Genomic DNA, 19,068 nt, shown 5'->3' on the forward strand with positions numbered 1-19,068 from the left:
TGTGGGACAAAATATCTAGGGATTTGTTATGGCTAGGTTTGTATAGGCCTCTAGGGCAGATAGCCTAGTACCAACCTATGAACTTAAGATTCTTCAAGACCCAATAATACTGTGACAAACTAGATGAATGCACTGTGCATGGAAGCTTGACACTGATACAGGGTCAACAGGAATTCATTAATAGTTTCAACAGACCAAGAAACAACATTAAAACTATAAGAACAATAAGATGTTGCTGAAATGTTTAGATCTCTCCATGACCAGTACAATGCCCAGAGTCAATAACTTAAACAAGCCAGAGTACAGTACAGCTTAAAAAGTTAATCAATCTGGGTTAAGCAGATATTTCAGCATGCTGCAGTGTAATTCAACAAACTTTCACAAGGGTGTTGAAACTACTTGCGTATGGAGCGATTCTTGGGAAAACATCTTTTAGCTATACCATCAAAACACACACACACCCTCCAAAGAACAAGTCCATGAAAATTTGTAGTTAATCGTGTTTAACAGCTCAAAGAAGCAGAACTCCATTCCAAGTTTGAACACACACTCACATGTCTGTGCCACACTGTCACCTACAACAGCCTAGATTAAAAGGGAAAGCAAAATGCTAAAGCACTCTTTCAGGATGTAATCAAAGAATACATCTTCCTCTTGTCAGCTGCTTTGAGAAAATCATGTTCTGCATTTCTGGGGGAATAATCCTGAAAATGATAAGGATATAGAGCCACGGTTTGTTAACATTTTAAAAATAATGACTATGTAAACTGTGCATGCACAATGGAGCAGTGGAAACATGTAGGACTTCAATGTTAGCTTAGCTTCGACCATAGACAATTATTACATTTGCTGTGTGTGTTGTGGGTCCAACAAAAATGGACAGCTCACCTTTTTCAAGGACATTTCACAGGTCTCCTGTAACAGTAATCCAAGAGGAAACAAAAGTGCTGCATAAATTGCATTAAATGGGAACCAGATTCTTATTACAGGAGGCGACCAAGTATTCATCCAAGCCAACCGTTTAGCTCAAATCTTTTCTAGAAAGGAACTGTGGAGAGCTCTTTCTCACTGAAGGCACTGCTTAACACAGTTATCATTGTGGTACAAGACTTTTTATTAAAATTTTAAACAATAAAGGCATCAGATATGCATTTGCAATGAATTCTAGTGCACCTTTCTGAAATCATTAGGGACAGTCAGCAGAGCATTATAAGTTATGTAAGGATCTTGAGAAAATGTTAATGCAATAACAAACTCCTATTCTTGGCACTGGATTTCTATCTACATCCCAGCCTTATGGCTCACTCCTGTGTACCCTGCATCTCATTAACAGACCACAAAGGCAGCAGCTTTGGTTTAGTAGAGGCCTGTGCCTCCTATGTCTAGGTCTTATCATACCAAGTGGCTGTCAGTGATCTCTGAAATGGAGGGAAGGCATCTATGAATTGTGACTTTCTGCAAGTTCAAACATCTTCTGTTACATTAACCAATGGCACAGGGCCCTTGCCATGCTTAATAGCCAGACACTCCCCAGGGGCTAACATCTGGTTGGTGTCAGTTGCCTGCTGCCTAGTTGTGATACTGAGCTAACAGGACATTTGTAAAGCTGACAAGAAACCTCAAATGTTGCAAATTTCATGGACGGGGGAGTGGTTGGGGTCTTCAGTGGAGTCAATGTCCACAGACCAAGGGTCACCCGCCAAATGATAATCTGTTCTCCTTCTGGCCTCATTTCTCTTTCTTTTTAAGAGGGACAGACACCAGTTACATACCAGGTACCTAAAGGCTTCTAAGGTAAGGTGACAGTGTGGCTGTAGGGGAAGAGTGCCACGCTTTGCAAGTCTGCCTGAATGAAGGGACCTCAGTCCACATTAAAGTTCTCTAGAGTGACTACTGCAACTATGACAAACACAGGACATTTGCCTTTACTAACAATTTAGTGGTCATAGCTATTAACCTTAAAGAAAGCAACATCCACTTAAATTCCATTAAAAATAAAAAAAATACAAACTAATTTCAAATCCTACATTCACATTGGGGGTGCAACTTCCAATATGCAGAAGCATGTTCCCCCTGCACCTACATATAGGGTCAATTTTAAAACTCATTCCTCCTTCAAGATGCATCATTCTTTTCTCCTTTTGTTAAGACAGCTTTTCACACATTTTTAAGCACTTTAAGCTACAGCACATTTAAAAAAAATGTGCAGGATACAACACTTTATACAAAACAATCAGATGCTCAGTGTGACCTGTACTGAACTTGATAACACTGGCATCACAACGTTGAAATTCACGTAGAAAACAGTATTCCAAACTTCAGGATTCCTCACAGTTAGTGACCCATGTTAGCACTTGTTCCAGGGTCTGAAGCAGTAGGGACTTTCAGGATTCGGTATTACAATGTTTTGAGTTTCCAGCATTCTGAGATTCGATGTTATGATGTCAGCGTTACTAGGTTCAATACAAATCACGTCAACCATCAGATACACAACAGCAAAGCATACTACAGTAGAAGTTTCAGACTTTATTGCCAGTAGCTTCAACAACACAATAGTTTTTTCCAAGTTTACAATGATTTAGTCCAAAGTCTCAAAAATGAAGTGAATCTTCATAAATTCTCACCTAAATGTTGTAGACGTTGCTTAGCCATCACCAGATTTGTCTTCATTTTATCCTGAAGTCGTCTGGCCCGATCAGACTCTTCCCCTAAGAACAAGAAAATATAAGAAAGGTCTTCCAAGTTCACGAAGGCAGCACTGCATAGTGCCAAGCAGTAGTATTTATCTAATCTGTTGTTAATGAGACAGATTTGTGTAACGACTAACAATTACAGGACATCTTTGAGGAATCACTGCAACAGTAAACAGTAACTGACTAAAACCAGTGCATTCACATAATTTCTCAGACAGATATTGAAACCTTATCTGTGAAGATCTAAAATAGGTCTGATGGACACTAACAGAGGCAGGTGCAAGGTTCACTTGTACATCCTATGCTATCCCATATATATTTTTTTTGGTTCTCCAAAATCAACCTTCTCCTCAGAGAAAGTAACCGTATTAAGCAAACAGAACCATCTGGTCTGCTCCCACCATTATCACCAAGGAAGATGCCCTCAAACTATAACAATACTTCTCCCTTGGGCTCAGATAACATTGTGCTGTTTAAAATAGGGCTAGACATGCACTACATTGGTCCTTTCCTCCTCAAACTGCTTAAGCTAAGCTTTGCTAAGGGCTATGTCTATGCATCCCTGGCACACTAGTTTTGATAATGCCCCTTGGAAAGTACAGTTGTGTACACTTCCCATAAATGTATATGTTAGAGTGTATTCACTGTTAGAGTCATCACACACGGGGTTATCTGCCTGCAGGTTACCCTCAGTCGGCCCAAACACCAAAGTCTTGGGATTTCTGCGTCGGAGGCTGTCGCCTCTTTAATGACGTCAGGTCATCAGTGGTATAAAACACAGAGCCGACGCCATCAGTTTTTCTTGCCCCAGATGACAGGAGCCCCCAAAATAGGAAGCAATTACATGGTGTGGATCACCTCCAGTAAAAAGTAAATACCATTGCCATAAGATTTGGCAAAAAAAAGAAGGATAGGTAGAAAGTATAGACAGGTCAGGGGCTGGAGGGAGGGTAACCAGGACTGCAACAGTGAATACACTCAAACATCTACAGTTATGGTAAGTGCACACAACTGTACTATGTTCTGCGTATTTCACTGTTGCAGTCATCGCACTTGGGTAGATTCCCAAAGCTGAGGAAGGGTGGAGGCAGTCATGAAGTATTAGGGCTGGCTAGCAGGCCTTGTAAGACTTCTGTAGAAAATCCAGCTCTGGATTTAGAAAAGATAGGTAAGTGGTAATGCTTGGTGAAGGTGTGTACTGAACTCCAAGTTGCAACTTCCAGAATGTCCCTTGTAGGGACTCCCCTGAGAAATGCTGTAGAAGGTTGAGGTAGCCCTAGTGGAAGGAGTTCTGATCCCCTGTGGGGTAGGTTTTCCATGGTGTTTGTAGCAGAAATGGATGCAGTGTGCTATCCATTTGGAAATGGTTTGTTTTGAAATGGCCTTGCCCTCTGCCCCTGTAGCAAAGTGGACTAGAAGCTGGTCAGATTTTCTGAATGGTTTAGTCTCGTCAAGGTAGAACCTAAGCTGTCTGTGCACATCCAAGGAGTGCAGAATCATTTCCTCCTTATTCTGAGGATTAGGAAAAAAAGGTTGGCAAATGGATGGATTGGTTTAAAGCCACACTGGATACCACCTTGGGCATAAATGATGGGTCAGTCCTGAGGGAAACCCCTGTCAGCATGAAAGATAATGAAGGGTTCCACAGCCATAAGTGCCTGTAACTCAGTCACTCTTCTTGCTAAAGTGATGGCTAGAAAAAGGGCTGTTTTCCAAGAGAGGAATTTTAACTCTACTGTAGCAGCAGGCTCAAAAGGGGAAAGCGTGAGCTTCTCTAGTACAAAGTTAAGGTCTCAGGCAGGAGTGGGAGCTCTCCTTGGGGATATAAGATGGTTAGCTCCTCTCAGGAACTGTTTGACCAGAGTGTGAGAGAAGAGGGGTGGGCTCAGTATTGTAATAAACTCAGATGGCAGAGGCATGAATCTTAATGGTTGAGAAGGGTAGGCTTTTGTGGAGCAACTCAGATAAATCTAGGATTTGAGGTAAGGGGGTCACGGCTGTGTCCTTTCCCGGAGACTGGCTCCAAGAACAGTACCTTTTCCACTTTTCTGAATAGGATTTCCTAGTAATAGGCCTCCTGGCCTCAAGGATGACATCCAGCACCTGTTTGCTGAGGGTTGCTGGCGATGTATTCAAGGAATAAGCCAAGCTGCTAGGTTCAGGGTTTGCAGCTGAGGATGCAAAATCTGGCCCTCCTGCTGGGACAGCAGAGGGGGGTCTGATGCAGGTGCCAAGGTGGCACCGTTGTCAGACTGCGTAAAATTGGGTACCAGTGCTGGTGTGGCCAGTCTGGTGCAATAAGGATTGTCCTTGACCTGTCCTGTTTGATCTGGAGTAATACTTTCAAGAGGAGGGGCAGAGGGGGAAAGGCATAGATTGAGAGGTTTTCCCATGTGAAGGATAGGGCATCCACTTTCCATGCTTGACTGTGGGGAGTTCTGGTGCAAAATTTGCTCAATTGATGGTTCTTGGGGGAACAAAGAGGTCCACCTCTGGTGTCCCCCACCAGTGGATTAGAAGCTTGAATTAACTGGATTCCAGTTTCCCCTCGTGCGGATAAATTAGATTTCTGCTTAAGCCGTCGGCCAGTGAATTTTGTTTGCCTGGCAGGAACTGAGCTTGCAGGTGCACTTGGTTGCTCAAGGCTGTATTCCACAGAGCCATGGCTAACCTGCAGAGTGGGTAGGAATGAGTTCCCCACCTGCTTGTTTATGTACCACATGACTGTGGTGTTGTCTGTCCTTATCAGGAGTTGTCCTGGAAAGATAAGGTATTTGAAAGCAGTCATTTCTTTTTGATTGATATGCAGGCGCATTTATCCTGGGCTCCATTTGCCTGCCATGTCAGCCCCCCATGCATAGTCTGATGAGTCTGTTGTCAGGGTTTAGGTGGAGGGGGATTGAGTGAAAGGGAGTCCCTTGTTGTGGTTGCAGGCCTCTGCCCACCAAAGGAACTCTGTCCGTAGGCAAAGAATGATCGGAATCTCTGTTTCCAAGTCCTGAGAATGTTGACACCAGAGGTTTTTTTAAGTACCACTGAAGTATCCTCAATATGCAGTCTGGCATATGGAATTAGGAGAATGCATAAGGCCATGAACCCTAGGGCTTGCAGTATTTTTCTTGCAGATAGCTGGGTTTGGGTGGCCAGGAGTTTGAAGTAATTTGTCAAACATACCTGCTTTTCTGGAGTGAGGAATGCCATCTGGGAAGTTTGCTCCCAGGAATACAATTTATTGGCTGGGTACCAGATGTGATTTCTTTTCGTTGATGGTATACCCCAGAAAAGCTAGGAGTCTCTTTAGAAATATCAGCTGCTGGAGTAGCAATTCCTGATTGTCCGCCTGAATCAGGCAATCATCCAAGTATAGGTAAATTTGAATGTTTTTCTGCCTGCAGTATGCAATGGCTGGAGCCAGGCACTTTGTGAATACCCTGGGAGCAGTAGATAAGCCAAAGGGAAGTGCAGAGAACTGATATAGTGCATACAGCCTGCCCTGAAACACATATTTCATGCAAGATTCCCTTACGGGGATGTGCAGGTAAGCTTCTTTTAAGTCTAGGGTGATCAGCCAGAAGTCCTTGGCTAGCACAGGCAACAGCTGTTGGAGTGTAAGCATTTTGAACTTTGGTACCACCACAAAGGTGTTGAGAATTGACAGATCCAGGATAGGGCACCAAGAGTTTTCTTTTCTGGGTACCAGAAAAATACAGTTGTGTACACTTACCATAAATGTAGATGTTAATAGTGTATTCACTGTTGCAGTCATTACATTTGGGTTATCTTGCTTTGCAGTAGCCCTCAGTCGGCCTGATTAACAATGTCTTGGGTCCTACATTGGTTGCTTCCCCTTCTTCCATGATGTCAGGTCATCAGGGGTATAAAACATGCAGCCGACACCATTACATCAGTTTTTCTTGTCCCAGATGTCAGGTGCCCCCCTAATGAGAAGCAATTAAATCTATAAATACAAGGATATACCTCCAACAGAAAAGCAAATACACCAAAAAGATTTTACAGCATAGTAAGTGAGAGTAGAGGTATAGCCAAAGGAATTAGGAGAATGCATAAGGAGGGAGGGCAACCAGGACTGCGACAGTGAATACACCAACATCTACATTTATGGCAAGTGTACACAACTGTGCTATGTTCTTCGTGTTTCACTGTTGCAGTCATTACATTTGGCTGGATTCCCAAAGCTAAGGTTGGGAGGAGGAATTTAAATAGAATTAGGACCAGCTATAAGGACCTGCAAGACTGCAGTGGCAAAACCAGTCCTGGATTTAGAGAAAATTGGCAAACGATAATGCTTGGTGAAAGTATGTACAGAACTCCAGCTAGCAGCTTCTAGGATGTCCCTACTAGGGACACCCCTGAGAAAGGCTGTAGAGGTAGATGCAGCCCTGGTTGAATGGGGTCTGATGCCCTATGGGATAGGTTTTCCATGGTGCTTATAGCAGAAATGATTGTAGTGGCCTATCCATTTTGAGATGGTTTGTTTTGAAATAGCTTTCCCCTCTGTCCCTGCAGCAAATGCCACCAGCAGTTGCCACCAGCAGTTGTTCAGATTTCCTTTGAGGTTTAGTCCTGTCCAAGTAGAATCTAAGCTGTCTGTGCACATCTAAAGAGTGCAGTATCCGTTCCCCTTTGTTCTGTGGGTTAGGAAAGTACAGTTGTGTACACTTACCATAAATGTAGATTTTGTGTATTCACTGTTGCAGTCATTACATTTGGGTTATCTGCTTGCAGGTAGCCTTCAGTTGGCCTGATTAACAAAGTCTTGGGTCCTGCGTCGGTTGCTGTCTCTTCTTCCATAACGTCAGGAGTAGAAAACATGCAGCAGACTTCATTACATCAGTTTTTCTTGCCCCAGAAGTCAGGTGACCCCCTAATGGGAAGCAATTAACTCTATAAATATACAAGGTTATACCTCAAACAAAAAAGCAAATACACCAAAAGGCTTTTAAGCATTGAAAAGAAGAGAAGAGGTATAGCCCGACGAAGTCAGGGAGCTGGAGGGTAACCAGGACGGCAACAATGAATACACTCTAACATAAGTGTACACAACTGTACTATGTTCTTCATGTTTCACAGTTGCAGTCATTACATTTGGGTAGATTCCCAAAGCTAAGGATGGGAGGAGGAGTTTATATAGCATTAGGACCAGCTATAAGGCCCTGCAAAACTGCAGCGGCAAAGCCAGCTCTGGGTTTAGAGAAAATTGGCCTTGAAGAAGATGGCGCCGGTTTAATATGCAAGTCAGTAGGCCTGAATACACCCTCAGAAGCCGGTGCCTACACAGCGGCTCCGGACCCATCCAAGGTAGAGACATCCGCAGGTTCCACAGTTGAAGCATCTCGCGGCATACCGGACTCCAAATGGGTCGCAGTAGAGGCCTGCGAATCTGAAGTAGCAGTTATCAGGGGCTGTGAAAGCGCCTCACTGAGTACCAACGAACTGGGCAGCCTGTCTCTCTTTATCTTTGCGTTTCTTCAGAATGTCGGTAGTCGGATGGTTTACAGAAGACATCAGGATAATTGAACCGAGCACCAAAAAATTTAGAAGAGTAAATAAACAGACGACGGATAGTTTGTGGTTTAAAAAAGGCATAAAACAGACAGTGAGGTACGTCGTGGTCAAAGCCTAGGCAAGGAATACAGTACGAATGAAAATCTTTATGAGGTATTTGCTTTCCACAAAAAATGCAATTATTTACTTTAACTGACATCGGTTTAGAACAAGTAAAATTTTCCCCAACAGAGTACTTAGCTTTTAGTTGAAGATTTCGGTTCTGAAACTCAAAAACAAAAATTTCAGGAGTTGGCCGACTGGCACTTGCGAACTGCTTCTACTTCAGGCACCGCATGGCAAAAAAGACTGATGTAATGACGTCAGCTGCATGTTTTATACCGCTGACGACCTGACGTCACGGAAGGAGAGACCGCAACCGGTGCAGGACCCAAGACTTTGTTAATCAGGCTGACTGAGGGCTACCCTGCAAGCAGATAACCCAAATGTAATGACCAACAGTGAAACACGAAGAACATAGTAGGTAGGCAAATGAATAGACTGCTTAAGAGACACACTGGATGCGACCTTGGGCATGAAGGAAGGATTGGTTCTGAGGGACACCTTGCCCGCATGAAAGATGACGAAAGGTTCCACTGCCATAAGGACCTGTAATTCAGATACCCTTCTTGCAGAAGTGATTGCCAAAAGGAAAGCTGTTTTCCAGGAAAGAAACTTTAAATCTGCAGTAGCAGCTGGCTCAAAAGGAGGAAGAGTGAGTTTCTCCAAGACAAGGTTAAGATCCCAAGCTGGAGTTGGAGTCTCCTGGGTGGCCTTAAATTTTTGGCCACTCTGAGGAACTGCTTGAGCAGTGGGTGAGAGAAGAGGGGAGGCTCTGTACTATAATGAGCTGAAATGGCTGAGGCATGAATTTTGATGGAAGAAACAGACAAGCCCTTCTGAAGCATCTCAGTCAAGTATTGTAGAATCTGAGGTAAATTGGGCACTGTTGCGTTCATTCCTTGAGAATGGTTCCAAGCACAGAATCTTTTCCATTTTGCAGCATAACATTTTCTAGTACTAGACCTCCTTGTCTCTAAAATGATATCTATCATTGATTTACTGAGGGATGGTGAAGGAGAGATTATATAATTAGCCAGGCTGCTAGGTTCAGGGTTTGCAGATGAGGGTGCAGAATCTGGTTCTCCTGTTGAGACAACAGGGAGGGAGTCAAAGGCAGGTGCCATTGAGCCAAGCGTAACACACTATGCAACAGTGGGTACCAGTATTGGCGAAGCCAGTCTGGTGCAATTAAAATCGTCCTTGGCTTGTCCTGTTTGATCTTTAGTAGTACCTTGGAGAGCAGAGGAGGAAAGGCATAAACTGATAGGTTTTTCCAGCTGAAGGATAGAGCATCCACTTTCTAGGCTTGCTTGTGGGGAATCCTTGTGCAAAATTTGTTCAGTTGATGGTTTTGGGGAAAAGCAAACCGGTCTATATCTGGGCTCCTCCATTTGCTTGTCAACATGTTGAAAATCCTTGGTTCCAGTTTCCACTTGTGTAGGTCCATGAGGTTTCTGCTTAGTCCGTCTGCCAGTGTATTTAGTTTTCCTGGCAGGAATAGTCTGCAGAGGGGGCAAGAATGTGTACCCCCTTGCTTGTTTATGTACCACATGACAGTGGTGTTGTCCGTCTTTACCATTAGTTGTCCTGGAAGAATGTGGTCCTTGAAGGCTGTCAGAGCATTCTGTACAGCTAACATTTCCTTTTGATTTATGTGCAGGTGCATTTGACTTCTGTTCCATTTGCCCTGAATGCACTTACCTGCCAGGTGAGTCCCCTATGCATAGTCTGACACATCTGTTAAAATTTATTTGGCAAGGGGTAATGTGAGTGGTAGTCCCCTGTTTTGGTGGCAGGCCTCTGCCCACCAAAGGAACTCTGGGCGTAGACAAGGTATGATAGGAATCCTTGCTTCCAGATCTTGTGAATGTTGACACCATAGGCTTTTGAGATACCATTGTAGTTTCCTCATATGCAGCCTTGCATATGGAATTAGAAGAATGCAGGAGGCCATGAACCCCAAGGCTTGTAGTATTTGCTTAGCAGATAGCTGGGTTTTTGTGGCCACTTGTTTAAAGTTGTCAAATGTATCCGTTTCTCTGGCATGAGGAAAGCCATCTGGGAAGTTGTATTCAAGCTTGCTCCCAGAAATATAATTTGTTGACAGGGTACCAGGTGGGATTTCTTTTCATTTATAGTGAACCCCCCCCCCAGACATGTCAGTACCCTATGAACAAAGGCCAGATGATAGAAAAGAATGTCCTTGCTTTCTGTGTGAAGAATTAGACAATCGTCCAGGTATGGGTATATTTGAATATTTCTTTGTCTGCAAAATGCAATGACTGACAAATGATACGACAAATATGTACATTAAATCTATCTAGAACAATTTTTATATAATAATTATATTTATTTTTTAGCATGGTGGGTTTATAAATTTCATAACATCAACTTAGAGGTTTTAGTAAAACAAAAAGGGTCTTTGTTAAAGGTTTTTAATCCCAGGAAGATACAGAAAAAATAATAAGAATCTCCACTAGAGGGCAGTTGAGCATTAAGGAATTTAAATGAATTATATATATTTTTATTATTTTAACTTTTTTAAAAAAATGCAGGGTAACAAACTCATATTAATTAACAGAGAAGTATGTATTTGTGGAACATTTTTAATGAAAGATAGTATTTTAAGATATAGGGAAGTATATTTATTTAAGCAAGCATGAAAAGTAATTGGAATATTACTAATTACTTAAATTATGTTATCAATGTCATTGGTCAGATTTATATAAAAGGAGGTTAATTGAATTAAAAGTTCATCTGATGAAGTCTGATTTTAGCAGACGAAAACACGTGTGTTCAATAGCGTTTATGTCTTTTGCTTTACATAGAGTGTATACTGTGTGATATATATTTGCGTGGAGTGTGTCTTGAATAAACTTTGGCCAGAAGTGATTCCCATTCTCCGTTTCTCATTTTCAACTTCGTTATTGATGGAAGATAAGCTGCTTAAAGCTTCAGGAAAAAAAGCCTTTAGTACAATCTTTTTAAGGAATCTGCCTGCCACAATCACATTTACCAGTCTTGGTTGACGCGAACAAATTTTAATAAAATAAAAAAAAAAAAAATAAAAGGTTTAAGAGGAAGGTTCCCTACTGTGGACACTTCTACGTCTAATTGCAATACAAAATGGCATAGACACAGTACAGCTGACAGACCAAATCAAAAGAAAGTTTCACTGTTTGTTCTGCTAGCAAGAATGTTTTGAGGACTTTTTGGCACCCATACATCTCTTATGTACAGTTTCTCACTCTCGTGCTTGGGTTATATGGACATATGGTACAAGAGGAAGGCACACAAACTTTGGTATACTGGCCAGACATGTGGTATCCTTGTCAGAACAGCACCTGTAATCATTACTGCAACAGTAATCAAAGATCATGTTAGTTATGTCCATGTTGTGAATGATCTGCATAAAAATACTTTCCTTCATTTTTCTACACACATTGCCTTTGGACAATCTGCCCATTCATTTGCTGCAGGACAAATAGAAGACTGTCCTACACCCATTTTCATGTCGTAGCAGATGCCTAAAGGGTATGTTTGTTATAAGAAGAGCAAGGATCGATCACTTGCACATGCAACATAATCCCTTAAAGGCATGTATCCTTTGCAAGCACACATCTCAGTGGGTCTTTCATCTCCACTGAAATTATATTGGCAGAATCCAAATCCCAAGACACATCATCAAAAGAACTGTCTTAATGTTATCACTACTCTCCCCTTCAAGTCTTCCACTACCTATCAAACCTGAGTCACAATCAGGGCCACCAATACCAAGCGGCTATTAGTAAATCATGCTGTCAAAAAAACACAAACAAAAAAAAAAACCTCAACACAAATGCAGTAAAAGCCAATACCAAATTAAATGATGGCTACCAAGAAAAGAGAGTTTCAAGCAGGGCCAGCCTTAACCAAAACAGCACCCTTGGCGAAGTAGTGCTCTGGCGCCCCTTAAGCCCCACCCACACCATACTCACGAAACACCCCTATCTGACTCGCACTCAAAGGTAGGTCACTCCCCAAGAAAGCCACTCCAATTATTTCCTTATATAATTTAAATGCAGAGGAAGAAAAAGATACCTTGTAATGTAATTAAACTTTAACTACCTTTGCGTATATTTCCTGCTTTAAATACCAGAGCCGGATCATTGTCAAATCATGCCCTAGGTAGGGTAATAGACCAGCCCCTCCAGATCAGTCCCTCCTGCAGCAACCCCCTACCGCCCCCAAGCAGCAAACCCCTCCTCAGCCATTTCAGTGTTCCACAAATTGGCCGTTTACCACCAGTTGCCATACACACTCTTCAAATCTATCAGTATGCATACTGTTCTATTTGCTTCTATAATGGATTACAGATACTGAAATAAAATAGCACAAACAGATAGCCATTTGCTAAAGAACACAGTCCCGCAATGAAAACAGACTTAGCATGAGCAGTAAACTTCCCTGCCCTTGAAACTCTCCTTCAGTGAGATGGCAAAACTCACATTCATTGAAACGGCATAAAAACCCATATTCACAGAAAATGCATCTGGCCAGTGAAGGATTAAGTTTACTTTTGGGCTGTTTTAAAAGCATAGGCTCCTTGCACAAATTTTTAGGGCCATTCATACATGTATTTATTCTCTGATTCACCTTCCTAATTGCATTAAATTATATTCCTTGTATAATACAGTACCGCTTGTTAGTGTGCGTTTTAAATTTGTAGTTTTAAACATTATTTTATTAAGCAATGAAACAAAATGTATGAACCAAAACTGCCCAAAATGTATGAACCAAAACTGCCCAAAATGTATGAACCAAAACTGCCCAATTCGGAACATTTCCATCATAAGTACTCAAACTTCTGTCATTACAATCCATCAATCAGTAAATATGTACAACCTCTGCAGAAGTAAAAGCCATCTAAATAATCTCACATTAAAAAATAGATCTGTAACCAATGAAGAAGTTACTGCTAGCAAGGAACTTCATTGCCTGTAGATGAAACAAAGTGCCTGTTGCCCTTGAAGAATAAACTGCCTATGTCATATTAAAAAAATACGCTAGTAATATTGCAATAGGGAATGGATGGCAAATTGACAAGTTCATAGTTACTAGGTATCTCATATAATGGAGGGCATTCTCAGAACTGCAAGATCCACCCCATTTAACGTACAACACATACAGTATCAGCAATCCATCTACATACTGTGGGAGTAAAACCCACAACATTCTGCATCAAAAGCAAATATACTACCTATTGTACTACTAACGATGCAAACAGACTTGGCATAAGCAGCACTAAACTTCTCTAACCCTGAAGCACTCAGCTCCTTGTAAAATGCACTTGACACAACTATATCTCTCAACTTTGCAGTACGAGAAATCTGGAAAAAGCCAACATTTTTTGGGGAGAGGTACAAAGACCCAAAACTAGGGACACATTTTAAACATAGCTTGTGTAATCTTAGAAAGTTGCTAGAATAAAATGCTTTGTGTTACCATGCATTTCCTGAAAGAGGAGACCAACTTAAATGGCTTTTATTATTTACTGAATTCAGTTATCAATGATTTGCCAAAAAACACAAATTTTAAGAGGAACAGAACAAATGTATAAGCCATATAAAAATTTGGACAGTTGAGAGCTACAGCCTCAACTCCTTTCAGAAGCGGTGGTACAGGTAGAGAATTCAGGCTCTTGCTTCTAGTACCCAAGGTACATGGTTTAAGCCTGATCAACACTAACGACCAGGTATACTTAACTGGGGCATTTTACATCTACACACCCCTACCTTGAAAGCAAAGCAGAGCAATACACACAGATCTAGATCAATTCCAACTTTGAAAGCAAAGCAGAGCAATCACACACACACTTTGAAAGTAAAAGCAGAGCAGTGCCGTCCCGGCACACCCCCTTAATTGAAAATAATGAACACACACATACCTTGAAAATGATTCCATTTTGCAGCAAACTGTTTTAAAATTGTGTGGGAGGAATAAGACAATACAAGTATGGAAAAGAAAAAGAGCACACAGAACAGGATGTGATGCTATGGGACTGTTCAAAACAGTCCCACCCTGGGCAGACCGCCCTTAGGTCACCCCTCCCCATCCCCCATGGTTCCGGCAACACAATGAGTAAAGTAATTTAAATAAATACGTAGAAAATGCACCCTTTACGAGGTTAGCCTGCACGGCGCCTTAGGCGGTTGACCAGTTCGCCTATGCCCAAGGCCGGCTACGGCTTCAAGAAAGGTAAATAATGTGGAAACTTTAAATTCAGAGACGTCAACTTCTCAAACAAAATAAAAGGATTGTGACTACGTCTCTCAAGGGTGATCTGTATCCTTCAGTAAGTTTACATAGACCTTCACAGAGTCCAATTTATAAATCAAAGCAACACTGCTGCTACACAACTACATTCTGATGGAGGAATCAAAGACAAAACAAAACACACTGGAAAGAAACACACAAGACACCATACAGTAGAATAGTGCAACTGGTTTAAATACACTGCAAACCCCATTTATTTTTTAATTGGTCAATTAACAAAAATAATTTAAACACATGCATCAAAAATGCAGCTTGTGCTTAAAAAAAAAAAAAAAAGGTTGGTAATTACAACAAACTTCAGTGAAATAAATATACTACATTACTAATGAGCAATATGTTAATAAAACTCTGTTATAAAATTTAGCTATAAATAAGTCAATACACTTAATGGCAACTTAACACTTAAAATACATAGTTAAATACAATGAAATGGTTAAAAAACACATGAACACTCCTTTGCTGTAGAATATGCATTTTTAAATAAGGAAAACAGTTGAGTTTTAGAACCAGAATTTACCAACATTTACTCATGATGAAAGATGAATGTAATGCTTTATATAGCAAACCTCTCAAAGAGAATCACACCCAATCATTCAAGTTTACAGTGATAGACCACATAGACGTAGTACAGAGAAGGGTACCAAAAGAAGATTTTTTTTTTTTTTTTTAGAATTTCAAGAACTTAAATGACAGCTAAAACAAACAAATGCCACTACAAGTCCAGGTCTCAATGAAACAGCATCTATCAGCAGCTTACTAAAATTAAAAAAAGTTGTTTTTTTCCTGTAATTTGTATGTCCACATTATCTTGTTAGATGCATATACAGTTTCCATATTATTTCAATGAAGGCTTTTAAGCTGTAATTCACAAATGTTTTTCAACACAAGCTGCATTTTTGATGCATGTGTCTGATGCTTTAAAAAATGTTGAGAAGTTTGCAGTGCAATTAAACCAAGTGCATTATGTAATCTGTATTCTGATGAAGTCCATACTACAAAGTACGGAAGCGCTAAATGGTTGAGTAAAAATGCTATTTTGTTACTCTGTCTCTTGTGCGTTTCCTTCCAGTGTGTTGACTACGATGGAGTAACAAGGGCCTGCAATCAAAACTCTGTGCAAGACTATCAATCTAACAAAATGGGGCTGAGAGAGAGAAAAACACTCCCCCCAGATGAGGCCCAGAGAGAAACTGGTCCATTTAGTTTATGTAGATAGAGCGAGAGAGAGAAGGAAAAATAACCTAACTCGTATGGAAGCAAAGGAAGAATTACTGCTGCCCAGTGGAACTGCAGAAGCCTTTCAATTAATGGGAGAGGATGTATAACTCAGCAGGATATGCCAAAAGAGAAAGTAGAGAGCATTCTAAATGGACACAATTGAAGAATCTTCTCCAAAATGTGTATCAGAAGGGACAACTGTATTTGTGGTGGCCACTGCATACCTATCAGAATGACGTTAGACTGTGAGACTTGTTGAATTGACCTCATCCGTAGAATATGGAGTAAAAGAAAAGACCAGTGGAAACAAAAGTATTTTTGGACCAGATCACTCCTCCTCCCTCTTGGAAGGACAAGGGAGAAATTACTGCTATTTTGTGCAATCAAGGAAGCAAAAAGGTCAATACAAGTCTTGCCTCAGTGTCAGAACATTTCAAAGCTACAGAGGGGATCACTCAGGAGGCATCAGCAGAGTTAGACTGTTAGTTGTCCTCCTCCAGAATGTGACTGGTTATCTGAACGCAGTTTGACAAAATGGCCCATACTCATGCTCTTGTGGTTTTAACTGAAGCGTTATGAAAGTGTTCACTTCAGTCTGCTGACATACTAAACCAGTACAGTACCCAGTCTGCTGACATACTAAACCAGTACAGTACCCTGTAGTCCGGAAAAGACAAATCACATCTTTAGAGAGGAAGTCAAAGTTTAGGGGAACAGGAGAACTGCTCTGACTTCTAAGATGCTAATGTACAGTGTTGCCTCTGAAGATGTCCAGAGAATCTCAACTAATTATACACTGTAATGCCTTCCATACCCACCAAGGCAGCAAGTCCATGCTGACTACCGCTGGCAGAGAGTAAGATAATGGGGTTTCCCTTGAATAAACTGAGAATGTGCACCCACCACAGATGCACCCTTGCAGAACTTTGAGATCTGCACAGTGTGGGACACCAGAATGGATACTACTGGACTTAATATCCAATGTAGCACCCACAACATATTTGGCTTGGGGCACCAGTGCTACAGTAACCACCTTGACAATTAGTGCCTTGAGGTAGAGACATCATTACAAAATATATAAAAACCTAGATAAGCACAGAAAGCTTGGCATAAAGGGAACATATCCTGCTCCCTGAAGACAATCACTACAGGGTACAGGATTCCAAACTGCAGCCAATAAAAATGAAGTGATAAAATGGAAAACCAAAAAAAACATCAATAAAACAGGTGAAACAAAGACGACTACACATCAATAATACTGGAGAGAGAACTACTACAGAGTAAAAAATGTTTGTATGGGATTCTGTGATGGAAAGAAAGCTTGAAGAGAATACTGACAATGTTCAAAGTGCTCACAATTTATATCCATTTAATAAAGCAGATTGCAATATAAGGTACGAAGTTACTGGTCCAAACTGTTACTACATACAATATAGGGGAGAATTATGATCATTATTTAATTCCTCAATCTCCAATTATACTGTAAATAGTATTTTAATGTTTTTTTTTCCATTTCTGAAGCAATGTTATATCAAACTTGTGCCTAAAACTGAACAGACGAGCTGAAAGCGATATTTACATGCTTAATAATGGGAAGTCACAGAGTTCAATATAAGTAATAATATTCGAACATGATGCTAGTCTATTAGTACTGTACAAACATTTAACAATACGACATTGCACATACATGGGGTCTGTGCAGTATGTAAAATGAAAATGATGTGATAAGTGTTTACACTATGTAAAATAAGTCTTAAGTGATAGGAGGGGGCTTAAATGTGACAATGCAACACTCGCTGTAAGGCCCAAAGAATGGAATAACTAAAGAAATCTACCCTGAAGAAAAACCACAGCCAGAAGAACTGGTGGAAGAGCATGGAAACAATCAGCCAAGTACCCAAAACTTTGGCCCCCTTGCAGCTTCTTGTGGTCTGCCACAGTTTAATTTATATTTGTTTACCATGTTAGTCCACCGATCTCAAATGACCATTTGCAAACACAGCCCAGTTGAATGGGATCACAAATTAACAAAACAAATTTTCACATACATACATTATTTACAGAAAAGAATATGCTAAAAAATTTACTTCAAGATGCAGTTAATATCAAAACATGAATGGAAAAATGGAATTATGCCTTGGAGAACATTATGGATAGGATGTAGCCGTAATGACAGATGGCTTATGCTACAGGGATAAAAGCATTTCACTATACAAAGACATATGAAGATGCAAGTTAGAACAGTTGCAAGAAAGGATACCATGTGGAAAAGACAGAAAAAAAAGGTGAAAGGCATGCAGAGGAAAGAGGAGCAGAAAGGAAAAGTGTGAGAGATGCAAACAGAAGAGGGACATAGGAAGGTTGAGAGGCAGTAAGGAGACAAAAGAAGAAATAAGGTGGGATGAAATCGTGATAAAGGGGTGTAAGAGGGACAGTACAGGTTTGATGTAATGCGACCTGAATGAATGCAGCTACATTTTGCTTGGGTGAAGATGTGTTTGAGTTGTTGTCTGAAGCCAAAGTACTTTTGGACATCTCAGACTGAAAGCGGAAAGTCGCACAGTTCAGGTGCTAGATGAAGAATGCACGGTCAGTAGAAAAGTTTACTGTTTGGCGTTAACAGGGTGGGTTGACACTGAAAAATGGCCCCGAGATTATATGTGGAGGTTTTTACGAAAAGTTTTATGACAGAGGGGACAATGTCTCTGGAGAAAAGACTTTGTGAATTAGTAATCCTGGAAGGTTTGGCTCTCTAAAATGTACTGGAAACCATTTAGCTTTGGTGAGTTAGGCAGTGGTGCTCATTAGGCAGTGATGCTCATTATTGGGGGAGTTTGTAATGAGCTGGCAGGTTTTACTGGACATGGTTTGTAAAGTGGTGGCATTTTTCATTGAGGCTGCAGCTATAATGGGAAATCCCTATTTGAGTTTAGGTAAGAGTAGTCCATTACTTATGATCGCTTTGTCTGGCTTGGACAGAATACATAACAGCTTGTTTGCCCAGAATGTAGAGTGTTCTGAATGTGTAGTTGAAAGTAAATTGATTGGTCTAACAAAATGCCAAGGTATATGAAGGACGTCAGTTTCTATGGTGGTACTTTAACATCTTTAACATTAAGGAATCCGGGTGCTTTGGGTACCAATGTTATACAGCTGAAATGCATTTGATGAATACCCAGAGTGCTGTGGCGAGGCCAGCAAAGAAACCTCCTGG

General features: G+C 40.9%; 1 protein-coding gene across 1 annotated transcript in view; it reads right to left on the bottom strand.

Annotated features, from left to right (window-relative positions):
- Nucleotides 1-19,068, bottom strand: part of SPAST (spastin) — a 2,490,626-nt gene that overhangs the window by 2,221,588 nt on the left and 249,970 nt on the right. The window contains exon 3 of the mRNA XM_044058595.1: nucleotides 2,625-2,708. Within this exon, the coding sequence (XP_043914530.1) occupies nucleotides 2,625-2,708 (84 nt within the window). The remainder of the gene's footprint in view (nucleotides 1-2,624; nucleotides 2,709-19,068) is intronic.

This window comes from Protopterus annectens, chromosome 1.part2, assembly GCF_019279795.1.
Source record: "Protopterus annectens isolate FY-2018-M chromosome 1.part2, PAN1.0, whole genome shotgun sequence".
Taxonomy (NCBI): Eukaryota; Metazoa; Chordata; order Ceratodontiformes; family Protopteridae; genus Protopterus; species Protopterus annectens.